The following is a 17,736-nucleotide window of genomic DNA, read 5'->3' as shown; positions in this document are numbered from 1 at the left end:
TAGTCCTGGCTGTCCTGGAACTCACTTTGTAGACCAGGCTGGCCTCGAACTCAGAAATCCGCCTGCCTCTGCCTCCCGAGTGCTGGGATTAAAGGCATGGGCCACCATGCCCGGCTCAAATCACTTTTATTAACTGTTTATATAGCTTTGTTGACAGGATTTTATAGGAAATCTTAAGGAATGCTTACAAAATACAAAATAGAAGAATCAATGTAAACAAGGGCAGAATCTCTGCTAACAATTTCAAACATTGCTAGGCAATACTGTAAAATATGTTTAATATATACACATAAAACCTTTCCTTCATTTAAAAAAAAAACAGTAAGTTGCAAGTTAATTAAAGCTTAAAACTTTCACTTTTTCTTTTTCTAATTGTGAGTCAGGGTCTATTATACAGCCCCAGCTGGCTGGAACTCACTACCTAGGCAAGGCTGGCCTCAACCTCACTCGATTCCCCAGCCTCTGCCTCGTTTGCTGGCATTAAAGGTCTGTCCCACCATACCCTGCAAATGCAAAACTGTTGGGAGAATGAAAAGACAAGCTACGGCCAGGCGTGGTGGCGCACGCCTTTAATCCCAGCACTCAGGAGGCAGAGGCAGGCAGGCGGATTTCTGAGTTCGAGGCCAGCCTGGTCTACAAAATGAGTTCCAGGAGAGCCAGGGCTACACAGAGAAACCCTGTCTCGAAAAAAAAAAAAAAAGAAAAAAAAGAAAAAAGAAAAAGAAAAGAAAAGACAAGCTACAGAGTGGAGCTGACGAGTATAAGGAGCTATCTGACCAACTCAAGCGCCCTTTAAAAAGTGGGGTCCTAGGCAAGAGCAGGCATATTTATTCCCGACATCTCGGAAGAAGCAGGATCAGGAGTTAATAAAGATGATCCTCAAACTACATTGGCCATAGTTCAAGGCCAGCCATACACACACACACTGGTGGTGGTTGTGGATCCTTGTTAGTCTTAGAATGCCACCACTCCCATCTATCTGTCACTACATAATTGGTGCTGACAAGTGTTCCTACAAGTGTTACATCCACATAACTTAAACAAAGCAACATAAATAAGGGAGGGGGCAGGAAATTTTGAAGGTGGCAAAAATTCTGAGACTCCCTAAATTTAATTCCAAATGACTCCAGAAAAGATACCCAGTTAACCACCACATCCTTATCCATACATAGCACAACTGTTTCTTCCTATATGTGCTGAAATCTTCACATAGCTCCATCCTAAAACTTCCTGCTTTGTGTCACTCAGCTCATAAAACAAAAAGTTATGCCGGACAGTGGGCCGGCTGGGTGTGGGCTTCTAAGAGAGTGTGGGTACCAGCTCCTCAAGGGAGAGCCACAGCTCACTGTATTTTGCCTGGTGTTCAAATAGCTAAAAAGAGCTAAAGGAAACACTTATGTCTCAGAACTCCGATAAGGAGGCTTTGCAGATCTTTGCAAACAGCTGCCTGATCATTACTCTATAGCTGAGAAAATCCAGTGTAAACAGTACTTGCATTCCTTCCTCAATTTTAATCACAAAGATGCTTTTGGCTCCTAGGTCCAACCGACAAAGTTCCTAATTGCTATCTAACCCGGTTGCTGCTAACTGCGGAGCCTGGTCCTTTAAGATTACCATGTGCGATATCTCCACAGATTCAGAGAGCTGTGCCTCCGTTATTTCATGTGCATTCCCTGGAATACATGTGTGTGGTCCAAAACTATCAAACTGTACACTTTGAAGTCAACTGTTCTTTTAGCCAAGCAAGTGACACGGGCCTATAATCCCAGCTCGCAAGTTCGGGGATGAGTCTAGTCTACTCTACGTCAAACTCAAGATGGCAACATCTGGCAAAAAAAAAAAAAAAAAAAAGTCAATTTTTAATAACAAAACCAAAAAGCCTCCGCTGTCCAGCCTCGCGTCTCTTTAAGCTTTCCTCGAGCTCAAGGCTCACGCCCAGCTACTCTCTTTCCGAGACCAAGTCTCCCAAAATATCACAAAGGGGTTCACAAACTGTAAGCTCCAGCAGCCTCTGGTCCACCTCCGGTCCTCACTCCTCCGCCTTGCGGGAGTCCCGCCTGGCGGCCACCAAGCGCGCGGCGCCCCCACGCCCGGCCGGAGCAGTGGGATTCGAACCCTCCCGCAGCCCCCTCCCGGGTACCTGCCACCGGCTGGCCGCGCCGCGGACAGTTCAGCCACCGTGGCGGGATCTTGTTGTAAGCCATGTCTCTGCCGCCTCGCCGACCGCTCCTCAGCAAGCCAGCCCGGATCCTCCCCAACGGCAGCGGCTCCACCCGGGTCCTCGGCGGCGCGCCACTTTCATTCAGGTTCGACTCCGCGGCTCCCGGCGAGCCCACAATGCACTGCGACTTCCGCCCCCCAAGGGCCCGCCCCCTTCCTTCCGAGGTCAGGCCCAGTGGAAGCTCCGCCCAAGTGAGGGAGGGGAAGATGCTGAGCACTGGAAGGGCGGTCCCACCTGGCCCCGCCCCCCTTCGGCCCCGCCCCCTGTATCTCGGGGCGCCGGCCTCTGCCACGCCCCGCCCCTGTTTTGCCTTTGTGAGTACTCTAATGACTGGTGTCCCTTTTTTTTCCATCTAAACCGGAGAAGCCCCCCAAAGTGGAAGGGATCCAAGCTTCTTTCCACCTGTAGACTGACCTGCTACACTCAAAGAGGGTGTCTCACAGGTGAAAAAGTGCTTTTTCCATTAATCATAGCTCAAATTTGCTGTCTCTGCTGGATCTGGGTCATTTGATAACCCTCCCTTTACCTGCATCAAAGAAGTCCGGAAAAACCAGAGTCTAGGTTATTATCAATGAGTTCCTTTTTTTTTTGGCGAAGTGTGGGGGACGTGCTGCCGACGACCCCATGAACCATCACAAGTTTAGTTCCAGAAGCCTTAAGACTATCCTTTCTGGAGCAGGTGGTTTTGATGTGGTTTTTGTTTCTTTGTTTTGTTTGTTGCTGGCTTTCATCTTTTTCTCTCTCACACATGCAAGTATATTTAGGATTTTTTTTAAAAGTCGCTGTCTCAAAGGAATGACTAATAATGTGTAAATTGGCCGAGGTAGGAATTAACCCTGGTTACTACTAGCTCACATAGACCAGGAAGCCTTGTGTTTCCCCCATTCTTGAGATTTAAAACACCATATGAAAGGCTGGCGCTATAAGAGCTTGGTTGTGGGCCACTAGGAGCAAGCTGGTTCTTTATAATACCTTCAGTCATCAACTTGACATGCCTGAGAAGTGGAAACCACGATTGAGGACCTAATTGACCTGTGACCCTGTCTGTTGGGCATTTTCTTTTTTTTTTTTAAAGATTTATTTATTTATTTACTTAATTATGTATATGAGGTTTATTGTTATATGTAAATACACTCTAGTTGTCTTTAGACACACCAGAAGAGGGTGTCAGATCCCATTCCGGGTGGTTGTGAGCCACCATGTGGTTGCATGGGACTTGAACTCAGGACCTGCGGAAGAGCAGTCAGTGCTCTTAACCGCTGAGCCATCTCACCAGCCCTGTTGGGCATTTTCATGATTGCTAATTGTGGTGGCTAGACTGTGCTTTGCCCATGGGAAGCAGCACTGTTAAGTATGACCTTATTGGAGGAGGTGTAGCCTTGTTAGAGGAAGTGTGTCACTGGGGGGGGGGGCTTCGAGGTCTCACACACACACATACTCTCTCTCTCTCTCTCTCTCTCTCTCTCTCTCTCTCTCTCTCTCTCTCTCTCTCTCTCGTCTGGCAGAGAGTCCTCTCCTAGCTGCAGTTGGATCAAGACATAGAACTCTCAGCTTTCTCCAGCACCGAGTTTGCCTGGATTCTGCCGTGTTTCACACTTTAATGATAATGGACTGAACCTCTGAACCTGTAAGTCTGCTACAATTAAATGTTGTCCTGGTCATGGTGTCTCTTCTCAGTAATGGAACCCCAAACTATGACACTAATTGATGGCGGAGGACTAAGCCATTCCTGACCCGATGGGTCAGTGGTTCTCAACTTTCCGAATGCTGAGACCCTTTTAATACAGCTCCTCATGTTAGGGGGCCCACCAACCATAAAAATATTTTTGTTGTCACTTCATAACTTAATTTTGCTACTGTTATGAATTATAACGTAAATATTTTTGAAGAGAGAGGTTTTCCCAGGGACTTGGAACCAGGAGGTTGAGAACCAAAATCAACTGGCGGGGCTGTGTAGGAAAGCTAACTGAGCAAGCCAGGGATGTCAGCCAGAAGGTCTCCAGAGTTTCTGCCTTCGGGTTCCTGCCCTTGTTTCCTTTCTTGATGGACCAGGAGGCCAAAGAAATCCTTTCCTCCCCAAGGAGCTCTCAGCCAGGGTTTGACTTACAGCGACAGAGGCAGGAGGATTTCTGAGTTCGAGGCCAACCTGGTCTACAAAGTGAGTTCCAGGACAGCCAGGGCTACACAGAGAAACCCTGTCTCAAAAAAAACAAAACCAAAAAAAAAAAAAAAAGTAATCAAATTAAAGCACTCTTGCTCAAATGAATAGAATCTAAATCCTACCTCTGGCCTTAGGTGAAGGGAGACATAATCTGGCTCCACATTTACTGTTTTTACTATTGATCCCTCCCTTTAGAGTTAATCCAACCAATTGTCAGTCATCTGAACAGATCTTCCCGCTGTTAGTTTGCCTAGGGAGGCTTGCTGAGGAGTTGGAAGGAATAATTACGGCTTGCTCTCTGCTTTCTACCTGTTTCTTTTTGTTTGTTTGTTTGTTTGTTTGTTTTTGTTTTTCGAGACAGGGTTTCTCTGTATAGCCCTGGCTATCCTGGAACTCACTTTGTAGACCAGGCTGGCCTCGAACTTAGAAATCCGCCTGCCTCTGCCTCCCGAGTGCTGGGATTAAAGGCGTGCGCCACCACGCCCGTCTGCCTGTTTCTTAATTTAAAAAAAAAAAAGCATAACTTTTCTTTCCTTCTGATTGCCTTTTTTTTTTTCTAATATTGGTGAAAATCCTACCCATGCTTGCCCTGACAATATGGACAATCTCATTCTCTCTGTAAAGCCCCCGTCCTGTGGCAGGTTCTTCAGAATTACAACATTCCCTCCAAGTTGAAAGACCCACACAAAAGTGTGAGACCTTTGAGCCTTGGGAGGTAAACAGAGTTATCTGAAAACAGGAAATTGGAAGAGACCTGAAGGTGTTACCCACACTGTCGCTGCATGGAGATAGGATGAGAAAAGTTAGTCAAGGATAGAGTTGCCTATGAGCTCGGTAGAAAGCGCTGGGGTTGTAGATTTTCTGAATCGTCACCCACATTGGACTAGGCTTTCTAACCTTGCATTTTGAGTTACCCCAGCTCCTCGTCAGTAACCCCAGACCCACACTCCTGTAAGTGACCTCACCAAAAACCTCACTGGTTCACCAAGTTGGAAACAAGTGTATCCATTACTCTGTCGTGGGCTCCCTTTGGAAGGTAGGAAATATATGAGTTGTGTCTCCCCAGCAAATGTCTGTCACACAACATCCCAGGACCCATGAGGTTGCTTGCTGCATCCGCAGCCTAACCATCTCGTTCTCCGTCTGGCTGCTCTCCAGCCCCCTCTTCCCACCATCTACTCACTGCCCACAGAGTGCCCGCTTTGTTTGTTTTCTCTGCCCTAAGCTTCCTTCAGTCAGTTCCTTAAATCAGTTCCCGCGTGGTTGTATTCAGCGAGCTATGTTCTTTTTTTTTCATTCGGTTGAGGATCCATCCGTGAAATGGTGCCATCTGTATTCAGAATAGGTCTTTCTACCTCAGTTAACCGGACTGAGAAAATCTGTCACAGCCCTGCCTGCCTGTAGGCCAACCGAATCTAAACAATTCCCCCCTTGAGGGCCCTTCGCAAGTGAAGCATAAGGCTGAAGATGGATGCCCCTACATTTTAGAGACAATTCTGGGTACAGGAAGCCAACTGTCTGCCCGTTCTTCATCTTGGAATCGGATGCTTGCACTTCCTGCAAACTCAGGTCATATGTAGCCCATCTCGGGTCTCTGATAGGGTTGGAGACTTAGATATAGAAAGTCTCACTATAAGCTTAAGTTGTTTGGAATTTAAGAAGATGTCCTAGATCTGTAAAGATCTTTTTTAAGACGGTAACACAAGTTAGAAGAGAAAATTATTTAGATACAGAACTGTGAACTCACCAAGATAGGATAGATAATGCTTTATCTGAGCTGCCAAATTTAAGTGGACTAGTTTTCATAATTTTTCATAATTGTTATAATTGTATTCAAGTTGAAAAAAAAGAGCCTTTTATTGGAACAAAAAGGGGGAACTGTAGAGATTATATCTTGTATATTGTATGGATGTCAATTAAAAAGTCTATGGCCTACGACTTAGTTAGGGAACATTAGAAGGTGGAACATTCGGCAGGCAAAAAGAATTCTGGGATAGTGCCAGGCACACAAAAAAATCCACCTGAGAATATTTAAGGAGATGGACACATGGTACCTGAGCATAGGTCACCAGCTACATGGCAGAATGTAGGTTAAAATAAATGGGTTATTTTAGTTACCAGCTAGTCAGAGAAGAGCCTAACTATATGGCCAAGGTATTTGTGGTAGTTTGTATATGCTTGGCCTAGAGAGCGGCACTATTAGGAGGTGTGCCCTTGCTGGAGGAAGTGTGTCACTGTGGAGGTGGGCAATGAGACCTTCCTCCTAACCATGTGGAAGTCGGATGAAGATGCAGAACTCTCAGCTCCTCCTGCACCATGCCTGCCTGGATGCTGCCCTGCTCCCACTTCGATGATAATGGACTGAACCTCTGAACCTGTCAGCCAGCCCCAATGAAATGTTGTCCTTACAAGAGTTGCCTTGGTCACGGTGTCTGTTCACAGCAGTAAAACTCTAACTGAGATAGTATTTGTAAGTATATTTTGAGTCTGAGTCTTATTCGTGAGAGCATGGAGCATGGCCAAACTTGTACATGAGAGGTCAATCACCTCTCCAGAGAGAACTGCACCAATGAGGGGCAAGGCCAATTGTCACAGCCCCTGGACATCCACATGGTCCCTGGTGGCTGCCCAGGGACATTTCCATCTTTTCTAGTGATAATACATGGCCTGGGTTCTGACACTGACCCCTGCTGGTGAATGTCCATGGACCCGGACATTTCTCCCAGAGGCAGCATGGGCTAGAACTTCCCCATGGCCTCAAGTAGCAGAACCAGGTAATCTCAAGAGGCTATTCCTCTTCACCCTCCAGTCTCCATTCCATCTCTCTTCATAATGCTCCAACAACTGCCCCACATCTCTTTCCTACCCATCTGTCCACCACATACTAGCACACTGTAGTGGCTCCCACTTGTGGGCCTCTGGATGACCTCCCCTGTCCTCTTTATGTGGTGTAGCATCTTCTGCTTCCCACACCGCGTGCAATGGGTGCAGGAGGGGCTCTGTGTGTCCTCTGCCTGCTTGCATCCTGCAGCGGAGGGCGGATCTCTGAGCATCTTTCCCCACCAGTGCCATGTGGCTTGGCACTGGACAGGTCTCTGGATGTCTTCCTCTTCCCGTGTCGTGTGTGCTATGTGGCAGTAGCCCAGGCTCTCTACGTCTATAGCCCACCTGTGCCATTCAGCAGAGGCAGTCTGTGTGTGTCTCTTTGTCTACCCTCACTCATCCCCCCACCTCCTCTGTGCTGAGAATTTGGTCTTGGGGGTCCTGAGCTGATACTTTTCCTAACAGGGTATACTTCAGAACACTTGGTTATGGTGTTTCATTGCAGCAATGGAAATCTTTAACTATGACAGTGACCATGGTCCAGTTAAATAATTTAGGTTGCCCCAAGTTCCATATGGTTAACAGTTTTCACAGCAACAGAACAAGCAAAGACTTAAATCAACAGAACTTTTCAAATACATCAGTGGGTCCCCAACTGTATTGCTTTCCCAGTTGCTGTGATAAAATACCCTGGCAAAGGCAATTAAGGGAGAAAGGGGTTGTTTTAGCTCTCAGAGTTACAGGCCACCATAGGAGGGAAGTCCCAGCAGCAGGAACTTGAAGCAGCGGCTCCTAGTGCACCCAGAGTGAAGAAGCAGAGAGAATTGCACGCTGGTGCTCAGCTCCTTCTCCTTTTTATACAGTCTAAGATCCCGTCTCAGGGAATGCTGCACTTACAGTGGACAGCTCTTACCACCTCGAGCCAATCGCAATAATCTCCCACAGACATGCCGGAGGCCCATCTCCCAGGTGATTCTAGATCTCAAGTTGACCGTTGAAATTAGCCATCGTATAACGCAACCCTCTGTCAACTTGATACACAGATGCATCGCAGTTTAAATCAGAATCTTCCACACTTTGTACCCAGAGTCTCATGTTAATTGCATAGTGCAAAATATAGTACAACTTCAAAATAATAGTCTTTGACAATTAAGAGTCCAAAGTCTGTTTCTCATTTGAGACTCAAACCAAGCTTTTTTTTTTTTTTTTTTTTTTTTTTGGTTTTTTTGGTTTTTTCGAGACAGGGTTTTTCTGTATAGTCCTGGCTGTCCTGGAACTCACTTTGTAGACCAGGCTGGCCTCGAACTCAGAAATNAACTCACTTTGTAGACCAGGCTGGCCTCGAACTCAGAAATCCTCCTGCCTCTGCCTCCCGAGTGCTGGGATTAAAGGCGTGCGCCACCACGCCCGGCTCAAGCCAAGCTCTTAACTGGGAGCTCATACGTAATAAAAATCAAGTTACCTACTTCTATGATAAAATTGCACAGAGTAACTTTAATTTTCCCAAGTCCTATTTTTAATGATGGTTCTTAAACATTTTTACCTTTACATTTTAGCCCACCACCCACCAGAAGTAGTAGAAAAGAAAGGATACAGGGGAAGTTGACCTGTTGAGACAGGATCTTTGGATTAGCTCCCCGACCGTGCTGTCTGGAAATCAGTTCAGTTCACAGGTCAGCAGGCATTGGCAGTTCAGTCCACTCACAAACACCTCACAGATCCACCAGCGGTCCAGTTCAGTAGAGCTGGGTTAGCGACAGCGGTGACACCACCTAGCAGAGACGGCCAGGCCTCAGCCTCAGCTCGAGTCAGCAGGAGGGGCCAACAGGAACGCCAGGAGAAGTTCTCGGCTGTGCCTCTCTCAGGGAAGCTAAGATCAGCAAAGATGTGAGAGCCACAAGCATCGCACAGCTAGCTGCATCAGCAAGCCAAGCTCTGTCTCTGTCACTCGGTCGAATCCTATGCATACCCTCTAGACATCACGTGGCCTCCACGTGCCTCAGCCCGTGCATCCAACCAGCCCAAGTTGGTGGAGACCTGACCAATGGAGCTCAATGTAAGGCAGACCAATACATGCGTGCTGCTAGCAGAGTCATTCAGAACATCCTCTCTCCTGCGTCTGCTTCAGGAAAACCTTCCTTCATGAGTCTGCCTTAGTCTTTCACCTGTGCCCACTTCAGGGAAACACTCCTTCATGTGTTTGCCCCAACAAAACCCCATCCAACGCAACTGACTCTCCAAAGAACCCTTAAGTTTCCACTTCACATGACTGCAACTTTCCTTGGTGGGTAAGGGCCTCACAGCCCCAGCATCCTGGGCTCTCCATGGCAACTGAGAATTACCCTTCCCAGAGGTTCCTGAGGCCCTGCTTGCAGGGACTCTGACCCTGTCACAAGTTTCCTGGCCTCAGGTGTTCTCTGAAACCGTGTAGCTGGACTTCACGCGTGCTGGGAGCCAGCTCCATCCAAGACTTTCTCAGGGGCACTGATGAGGGGACGAAAGGAACCCAGCTCTAGGGTCTTGCTCAGGGGCAAACCTGGCAAAACCTGGGCTGGGGCTGGGACCAGGGTCTCAAAGGAATTAAAGTTTTATTCTCTGGGAACTTGGCTCCTAAATTCTGTGCTCAGTATCAGATGCCCTTGAGATATTCCAGGTTTCCCCTTGTGTAATATTGCTGACTAGCTTCCTGCTGACTTTGCCCTATTTATGATAGTTTTCTGCTGATTCCCCCTCCCATTTCTCCCCTAAAAACTGTGTATAAGGAGCTGTATTTCTCAGTAAATTGCTGTGTGAGCCATCAGCTTGTGTAAGACCTGCTGATCCCAAACTTTCCCGTCTTTCTTTCTTTTTAAAGATTTATTTATTTATTATATGTAAGTACACTGTAGCTGTCTTCAGACACTCCAGAAGAGGGCGTCAGATCTTGTTACGGAGGGTTGTGAGCCACCATGTGGTTATTGGGATTTGAACTCAGGACCTTCGGAAGAGCAGTCAGTGCTCTTAACCGCTGAGCCATCTCTCCAGCCCTCTCCTGTCTTTCTTAATCTTCTCATCTCCTGGTCATATCCCCCTCAGTAATTTATCACTAAAGAATGACCTGCCAGCCCAGGTCACACGACCTCCTTAAGCTTGCATCGTCCATGCATCCAAGAAGAGTACTAACACAGGGAATGCTGCCACCTTGGGCTGTGACCTGGCCCCGTTGGCCACATTGTCTGGAGAAACACATACCTGAGCAGGGGACCCCTTCAGCTTAGAATTTCTTTCTTTCTCTTTCTTTCTTTCTTTCTTTCTTTCTTTCTTTCTTTCTTTCTTTCTTTCTTTCTTTCTTTCTTTCTTTTTTAAATGAATTTGATCTTCACTCAATGGAGCCTCTGCTGAGCCAGGACAGCGTTCCCATCATCCCAGTGCTGTGCGGGAGGGTGGTGTCTTCTCTTGTCTTCCAAGCACCTACCAAAATCTCCTATTCTCTGCTGCTTTTCAACCCCTACCAAACCTAGGGCGGGGTCTTCCGACCTAGGTAAAGTCTATTGTCTGCCACATCTGCAGCGTCCTGCAAGAAGCCACCCACCGCCTGCTGAACAGCCGGCCTGAGCTTGCTTTCCTGATGAGATCCTGGCAAAGTGGAGGATGGGTCTCCCCGCTTTAAATTCAAGACCCTACAAGTGGAGATTGAGCCTTGACCAGAAAACTCTGTCTTGGTTCGTTATTTCTCTCGCCATCCTTCCCATCCATCCCCAGCTTTCCTTTCAGGATCCCAGGAACCCGTGGCCGCTGGCAGCCGCATTTCACCTCAAAGGCCCCATTTCTCAACACTGCTTTTCTGTATAAGCTTACTTTCCCCTGATAGTATGATAAAATATTCTGACTAAAAGAAAAAAAAAAATTCATCATCTTCAAGGGAAAAGGTCGCATCTTGGCTCGCAGCTCAGAGTTCCAGGCTATTCTTGCAGGGACGTGACAGCACCAGGAGCTTGAAGCAGCTGAGGTGACATCACACCCAGTGTGAAGAAACAGCAGGTGCTCAGCTCACTGTCTCCTTTGTACACAGCAGGTGCGCCTGTCTGTCCACCTCGTCCCAAAGAGGATGTCCCCACAGGCACTTCCAGAGGCCCATCTTGCAGGTAGCTGAATGTCTTATCAAGTTGACGCTTGAGGTTAGCCATCACAGGAGAGTGGGGACAGCTTTGCTCCAGCCCTCAGATGTTGCCACCTGATGACAGTTTTTNGNTTTTTTTTTTTTTTTTTTTTTTTTGGTTTAATACAGGTTAGTGTATCCCAAAAGGCTTCCCGTGACAGGCCCGTTAGGTAAGACACAGAGGCGGGCAATGTATAGCTATGAAGGAATCTAAAGAGAGCTGGAGAACATCCGGCCCCAGATCTGCAAAATCCCCCACCACTTCACAGCCACTGAAGTTCAGCCTTTCTCGAAGCTCGCGCGTCCCCGAGACCCTCCTCCAACATCGCAGCTTGCACCTGCGGAGACCAAAGGTTACTCTAACGTTTTATTTCACGTCCCTTGGATCCAATACACATGAGACTTAAGTCATAAGCAGGAACGCGGAAGAGAAAGAAGAAAAGCCGAAAAAGCCACAATGGAAGAAACTTCTGGATTATGTCAAGTCCAGGAGCAATCGCGAGACAGATCTGGCTTCGTGGTTGGGGTCTGATTGAACATATCAAAAATACAACTAATGGGGGGGCTGGTGGTGGATAATACCATCCTCATTTGTGGTTTTCCTAAAATCAAGATTAGCATTATTTTTATCACCAAGCAAAATACTAAATAGATTGGATGGATTTTCATATCTAAATGTATCTGTAAATATAATTAGTGACCTGGCACACTTTCTTGTTGTGTTGTTGAAGGTGAGTGCCATGCAGCATCTCTGAGGGCTACGTGGTCATGTTCACAGGAGAAACTGAAACAAGTCTGAGGAGAAGTAAAACCTGAGAATTCAGGTCTTGTATTTTGGCTTCTCTGGCACTGGCTACTTGGTAGTTGGTACCTGAAAAAGAAAAAAAAATTCCTTCCTCTGCAGGCAAAAGGAATCTTTGAAGCAAAGTCTTTTTGTTCTATTTGACGAAATTACCTGTTTGATTTGGGGGGAGGCATCTTTTCATCTCTGTGCAAAGCTGTGACCAGCACTGCTATTTTATTTGTGTTTAAAAGGCCCTTATAATAGTGTAGGATTCCCTTTGATCCAGCTCATATAATTATAGATTAGCTCTCATAAGACACTGAGCGCTCCTTTTATAAGGCGATAATGGATGTTTTCCAAAAGGGACAGAGATTTAGAAGAACTAATGCAAGTGTCTTAGACCACCAAGGCCGAACGCTTTCATTCACGTCGCTAGCTGATATCAGGTCCACAGGGGAAACGGAGCAGAGATGACGACAGAGGCAGGCTGGGGTTCAGGACCCCTGTGAGCATGTACAATAACGACAAACACAGGGACCAGTTGGGAGGAGACATCAGCTTTATGTGGGTGATTCAAAGGTTATATAGTTTTGGGGAGCGCGGGGGGGGGGCGGACGGTGGTGGAAAGGTCATTGGCTAAAGGTTTAAGGAACGGGAGATGCCTCATTAACATGGGGAAGCATTTCCGAAATTTCAGTTCCTAGCTGAACGGGTTCTTATCAGAAGAAAGGATGCTGACCCTGTAAGGTAACCAAGGTGATGTGACATTCCACAGGTACAGGGCATGGGGTCTGGGGATTCCCCCAGGTTGGGAAGAGGAAGTCTCACTGACAAAGGGAGTCCGCCATTCTGTACCAAGCTCAGAAAGCTATCGGGACCTTGGTAGACTTCAACCTTAATTAGCAGGGCAACAGACCCTAAGCCTTCACCAAGAGATGGAGTCTGCAGGGGATGACGTGCACTGGGAGGAGGAGTCCCTTAGGGATGGCTGCAGCAGGGTTAATAGTTAGTCTAGAGACACCAGAGGGAAGGACAGGAAGGATAATAGCTGTGATGTTTTGAAAAGCAGTCGCCCTATAGGCTCATAGGGAAAGGCAGTACTAGGAGGTGTGGCCTTGTTGGAGTAGGAGTGGCCTTGTTGGAGTGGGTGTGGCCTTGTTGGAGTGGGTGTGGCCTTGTTGCAGTGGGTGTGGCCTTGTTGCAGTGGGTGTGGCCTTGTTGCAGTGGGTGTGGCCTTGTTGGAGGAAGTGTGTCACGGTGGGAAAGCTTTGAGGTGTGAGAAGCTCCAGCCTGGCCTAGTGCATCATTTTCTTCCTGCTGCCTTTGGTCTGGATGTAGAACTCTCATCTCTTTCTCCAGCACCAGGTCTACCTGCACACCCCCACGCTCCCCACCAAGATTAATAATGAGCTAAAGCTCGGAAACCGTTAAATGTGTTCCTTTATAAGACTTTCCATGGTGGCTAGAGAGGTGGCTCGGCAGTTAAGAGCACAGACTGCTCTTCCAGAGGCCCTGGGTGCAATTCCCAGCAACAACGTGGTGGCTCACGTAATGAGATCTAATGCCCTCTTCTGGTGTGTCTGAAGACAGTGTACTCACATACATAAAATAAATAAATAAATCTTTTTAAAAAAATATTTTCCATGAACTAGGCAGTGGTGGTGCATACCTTTAATCCCAAGGCAGAGACAAGCAGATCTCTGTGAGTTCAAGGCCAATCTTGTCTACAGTGCTAGTTCCAGGACAACCAGGGCTACACAAAAAAGTGCTGTCTCAAAAACCAACCAACCAACAAATAAATAAATAAGAGTTGCCATAGTCACGGTGTATCGTCACCGCAATGAAACCCTAACTGAGACAAGTCCCTCTAGCTTTAAATATGTATATTAAAGATAGAGTCTTCATATGTAACCCTGGCTGGCCTAGAATTCAGTATCTAGCCCAGGGTATCCTCTTAACTCAGAGAGATCTACCTGCCTCAGCCTCCCAAATTCTAGAGTTAAAGGCATGGCCCACCATTACCTGGTTTATTGTAATTTAAGCATACACACACACACACACACACACACACACACACACACACACAGTTTTGTAAAATCGTCCAAGCTAACTTTAAACTTACTCCATAGCCCATGGAAGCCTTGGACTGTCAGCCTTAAACCTCAGCTTCAAAGTAGCCAAAGTTACAGCTTCCAATCCCAGCTGGTGTCTCTATCTTCCATAAATCAACTTTTTTGATCACTACATCCCTGAGCAATCTAGGAAAGAGCATCTTCCATGAGGCTCAAAATCTTGCAGGTCTGGCATCCCTTGCTGGGTGCTCTCCGATGTATTTCAATCATAATCTGTGGTCCCTTCATTCGCTAAGCAGACAAAGGGCTAGAGACAGGGCTCCACAGTTAAGAGCACTTAATTGCTGGGTTCGCAGAGGACTAGACTTTGGTTCTTAGCACACATGACAGTTAGGCATACACACACACACACACACACACACACACACACACGAATACAAATAAAATCTTTTAACAACAGCAAAGCCCACGCAAGAGAACCCAAAGGCAGCATCAGATGGCACATCAAATGGCACTCGATTTTCTGAGATGTTCGTTCTCTCAGGGCTTGAGGACGGAATGGACTCAGTGATGCAATTATTGCTTTCTTTTAAAACGCAGGATCTTATGAAACCCAGTCTGACGTCAACTCATCTATGTAACCGGAAGATGCCCTTGAACTTCTCTTCCTGTATCTTCCTAGTGGGCAACCTCGTGTGGGTTATGCAGTGCCTGGCAATATACCCAAGTCACCACACATTTGAGGGAAGCCCTCTACCAACTAGCTCCATCATCAGCCTTAAGTATCACAAATAGAACCAAACTGTATACACCGAATACTGAGGAGTTGGTTAGAATCGGGTGGAACAGTAAACCTTATTATCCGTATTTCCCGTCCATGAAAACGGAATAATACGACACCTAATGTTTCTCCACCAGGTGGCGCTACAGCCCAGGAAATCCACCTCATTGATTTGCGACTCAAAAGAAATGAGGTCTGGTCAGTCAGTTCTGAAATTCAGCTCCACCCCTAACGTTGGATTTGGCTCCACCACCAGATTCATAGTAGCAGAGGCCAGCCTGACCTACCTCGATTAAGTAGCCGTGACTACTCCGGTACTGTGGCTGTCCAGCTCATGTCCGGTAACGTCATTACAAAGGTGTGATGATCATGGGAGCGAGAGGGGTCTCTAAGCATTGTTGTCCCTTTCACAGATAGTAATTATCAGCTTCTGTGGGCCATAAAAAAAAAAAAAAAATTAGTTCAACTGTTTTCAATGATATGGGATGCTGTTTTCCCTTTTCAGTTGAGAATAACACAATTTTCACACCAATTATTGCTGGTGTGCACAGCTATGCTTAATAGATATGGGACCCTGTGGACTTTGTGAGAAGCAGGTTTCTCAGGGAGGATGTGTAAGACTGCAGTCTGCCAGGACAGCTTCATCCACCCCAGCTTCATCCACCCCAGCTTCATCCACCCCAGCTCTAACACTTATGGGTTTCGGATGTTTTCTTTCCTTTTGAGAAAAGAGGGATCTGACCCTGTCTCCTAAGCCGACCTGGAACTCCTGGTCCTCCTGCCTCCTCCTCTTCCTCCTCCTCCTCTCAAAGGTTGGGATTATATAGGTGTGTGCCATCACACACAACTTTACAAAACAACAGATTTATTGTCTCGCAACCAGGACTTCTTTCAAGTCATTGGTTTGTGGGTTTCGCATTTTGTGTTTGTTTGCGACCGAGTCTCGAGTGTCCCAGGGTGGCCTCAAACTCCCTGAGTACCCAGGGATGACCGTGAAGTCCTGGTGGTCCCTAGTCTACCCAAGTGCTGGAATTATAGGCTCTCTCTGTCACATCTCATTTTTGTGCACCTCTGGGGACAAAGCCCAGAACTCTGCGCGTTATAAGGCAACCATGCTATCCTCTGAACTACATCCAAGCCCGTAGAGTTTCTTAGACTTCCTATAGGTTAGACTTCCTATAGATCCCAGGCTGGCCTGGAACAGGAGAACCTCCTGCTCAGTCTCTACAACCACAGTGTCCTATCGCCATATCACCCACACAGCTCAAGCATTCTGCCATCTGTCACACATAGCTGAAGACGGCCAGGCATTGCAGTGCATGCCTCTAAGCTCAGTTCTCCAGAGGCTCCAGAATCTGGGCTGGCTTGGACTCTATACGTGTATTAGATTTTAAGGGGGGGGGGGGGGGAAGAAAACCTTTCAGGGCCCAAGGTTTTAGCTTTGCCCCTGAAACTTAAAGGCACAACGTCACCTGGTGAGCTCATTAAACGTAAAATCTAATTCATTAGGTTTGGTGTGGACCTGAAACTCTGCAGTTCACTTATTTCTCTGGAGACAGAGTCTCAGGTAAGCCATGTTGGTTTCAAATGCCCTTTATATAGCTAAGGATAACGAATCCTGACCCTTCTGCCTCAACCTTCCAAGTCGTGAAGCGCGAGCTCTCTCTCTCTCTCTCTCTCTCTAACTAGTGATCCTTTTTTTTTTTTTTTTTTAAAATGTCTGAGTGTTCTCACACCTGCGTGCCAGAAGAGGGCATCAGATCCCTTTATAGATGGTCGAGACCCACCATGAGACTGCTTAGGACTGAACTCTGAAAGAGCAGCCAGTGCTCTTAAGCTGAGCCATCTCCCTGCCCTCTCGAAGCTTTCCTATATAAAGGTTAGCAACTAATAGCGAACATGGGAGATGCTTTCCTAAACTAAGAATTGAATGAACTACCTCTACACCAGTGTTTGTAATTTGATCTCTTCACTGATGAAAATCTCAGGTCCTCGCACTAGCACGGCAAGCCCTGTACCCACTATGATAGCCCATAGCCCCTGTTTTCTTTGTGTTTGTTGAGATAAGGTTTCATGCAACCCAGGCTAAACTTTGTTGCATACCAGAGACCAGACTTGAATTTCTTTCTTTCTTTTTTTTTTTTTTTTTTTTTTCTTTATTTCTTTCTTTCTTTTTTTTTTTTTTTTTTTTTTGGTTTTTCGAGACAGGGTTTCTCTGTATAGCTCTGGCTGTCCTGGAACTCACTTTGTAGAACAGGCTGGCCTCGAACTCAGAAATCCACCTGCCTCTGCCTCCCGAGCACTGGGATTAAAGGCGTGCGCCACCACGCCCGGCTCAGACTTGAATTTCTTACCTCCCTATCTTCACTTCCTAAGTGCTGGGATTCATCTTGAGCTAACATGCCCAATCTTCATTTTTCTTGCAAGTTTTCCTTCCAATAGTAAATAAGAACGGCTTTACGAACTTAAGAAGTAGAAAGAGAAGCTAGAAAACAAGCCAGCAGTTGAACTATTTACTCCGTGGCCTATGGCTGCCTTTTTCAAGCCCCCAGTTTTCTATGGAATAACCCCAAGCCACTCCTTGAGTTGTGAAAAAAAAAAATCCTTTTAGGAAGCTTCTGCATCAGAGAGCGTTCACACCCCTTAGGGAGGATGCATTTTAAAGATGGACAGTGTCCCTGCGAGGTGTTCTTACTGTGCTGGCATTTTCTTCAATAAGCTTTTGTAATGGGGGAAATTACTATTCCAAATCCCAA

The 17,736-nt window shown here is 46.7% G+C and overlaps 1 protein-coding gene across 3 annotated transcripts in view; it reads right to left on the bottom strand.

Annotated features, from left to right (window-relative positions):
- The window catches only part of Rngtt (RNA guanylyltransferase and 5'-phosphatase), a 175,882-nt gene extending 173,550 nt beyond the window's left edge, over positions 1 to 2,332 (bottom strand). For all 3 annotated transcript variants that reach the window (XM_021222038.2, XM_021222039.2, XM_029533371.1), the window contains exon 1: positions 2,141 to 2,332. In XM_021222038.2, the coding sequence (XP_021077697.1) occupies positions 2,141 to 2,204 (64 nt within the window). In that variant the 5' untranslated portion in view covers positions 2,205 to 2,332. The remainder of the gene's footprint in view (positions 1 to 2,140) is intronic.
- Positions 2,333 to 17,736: the final 15,404 nt, after the last annotated feature.

This window comes from Mus pahari, chromosome 22 (genome assembly GCF_900095145.1).
Source record: "Mus pahari chromosome 22, PAHARI_EIJ_v1.1, whole genome shotgun sequence".
NCBI lineage: Eukaryota > Metazoa > Chordata > Mammalia > Rodentia > Muridae > Mus > Mus pahari.
Note: the sequence above shows the minus strand (reverse complement) of the source record. Positions and strands in the feature narration are given on the sequence as shown.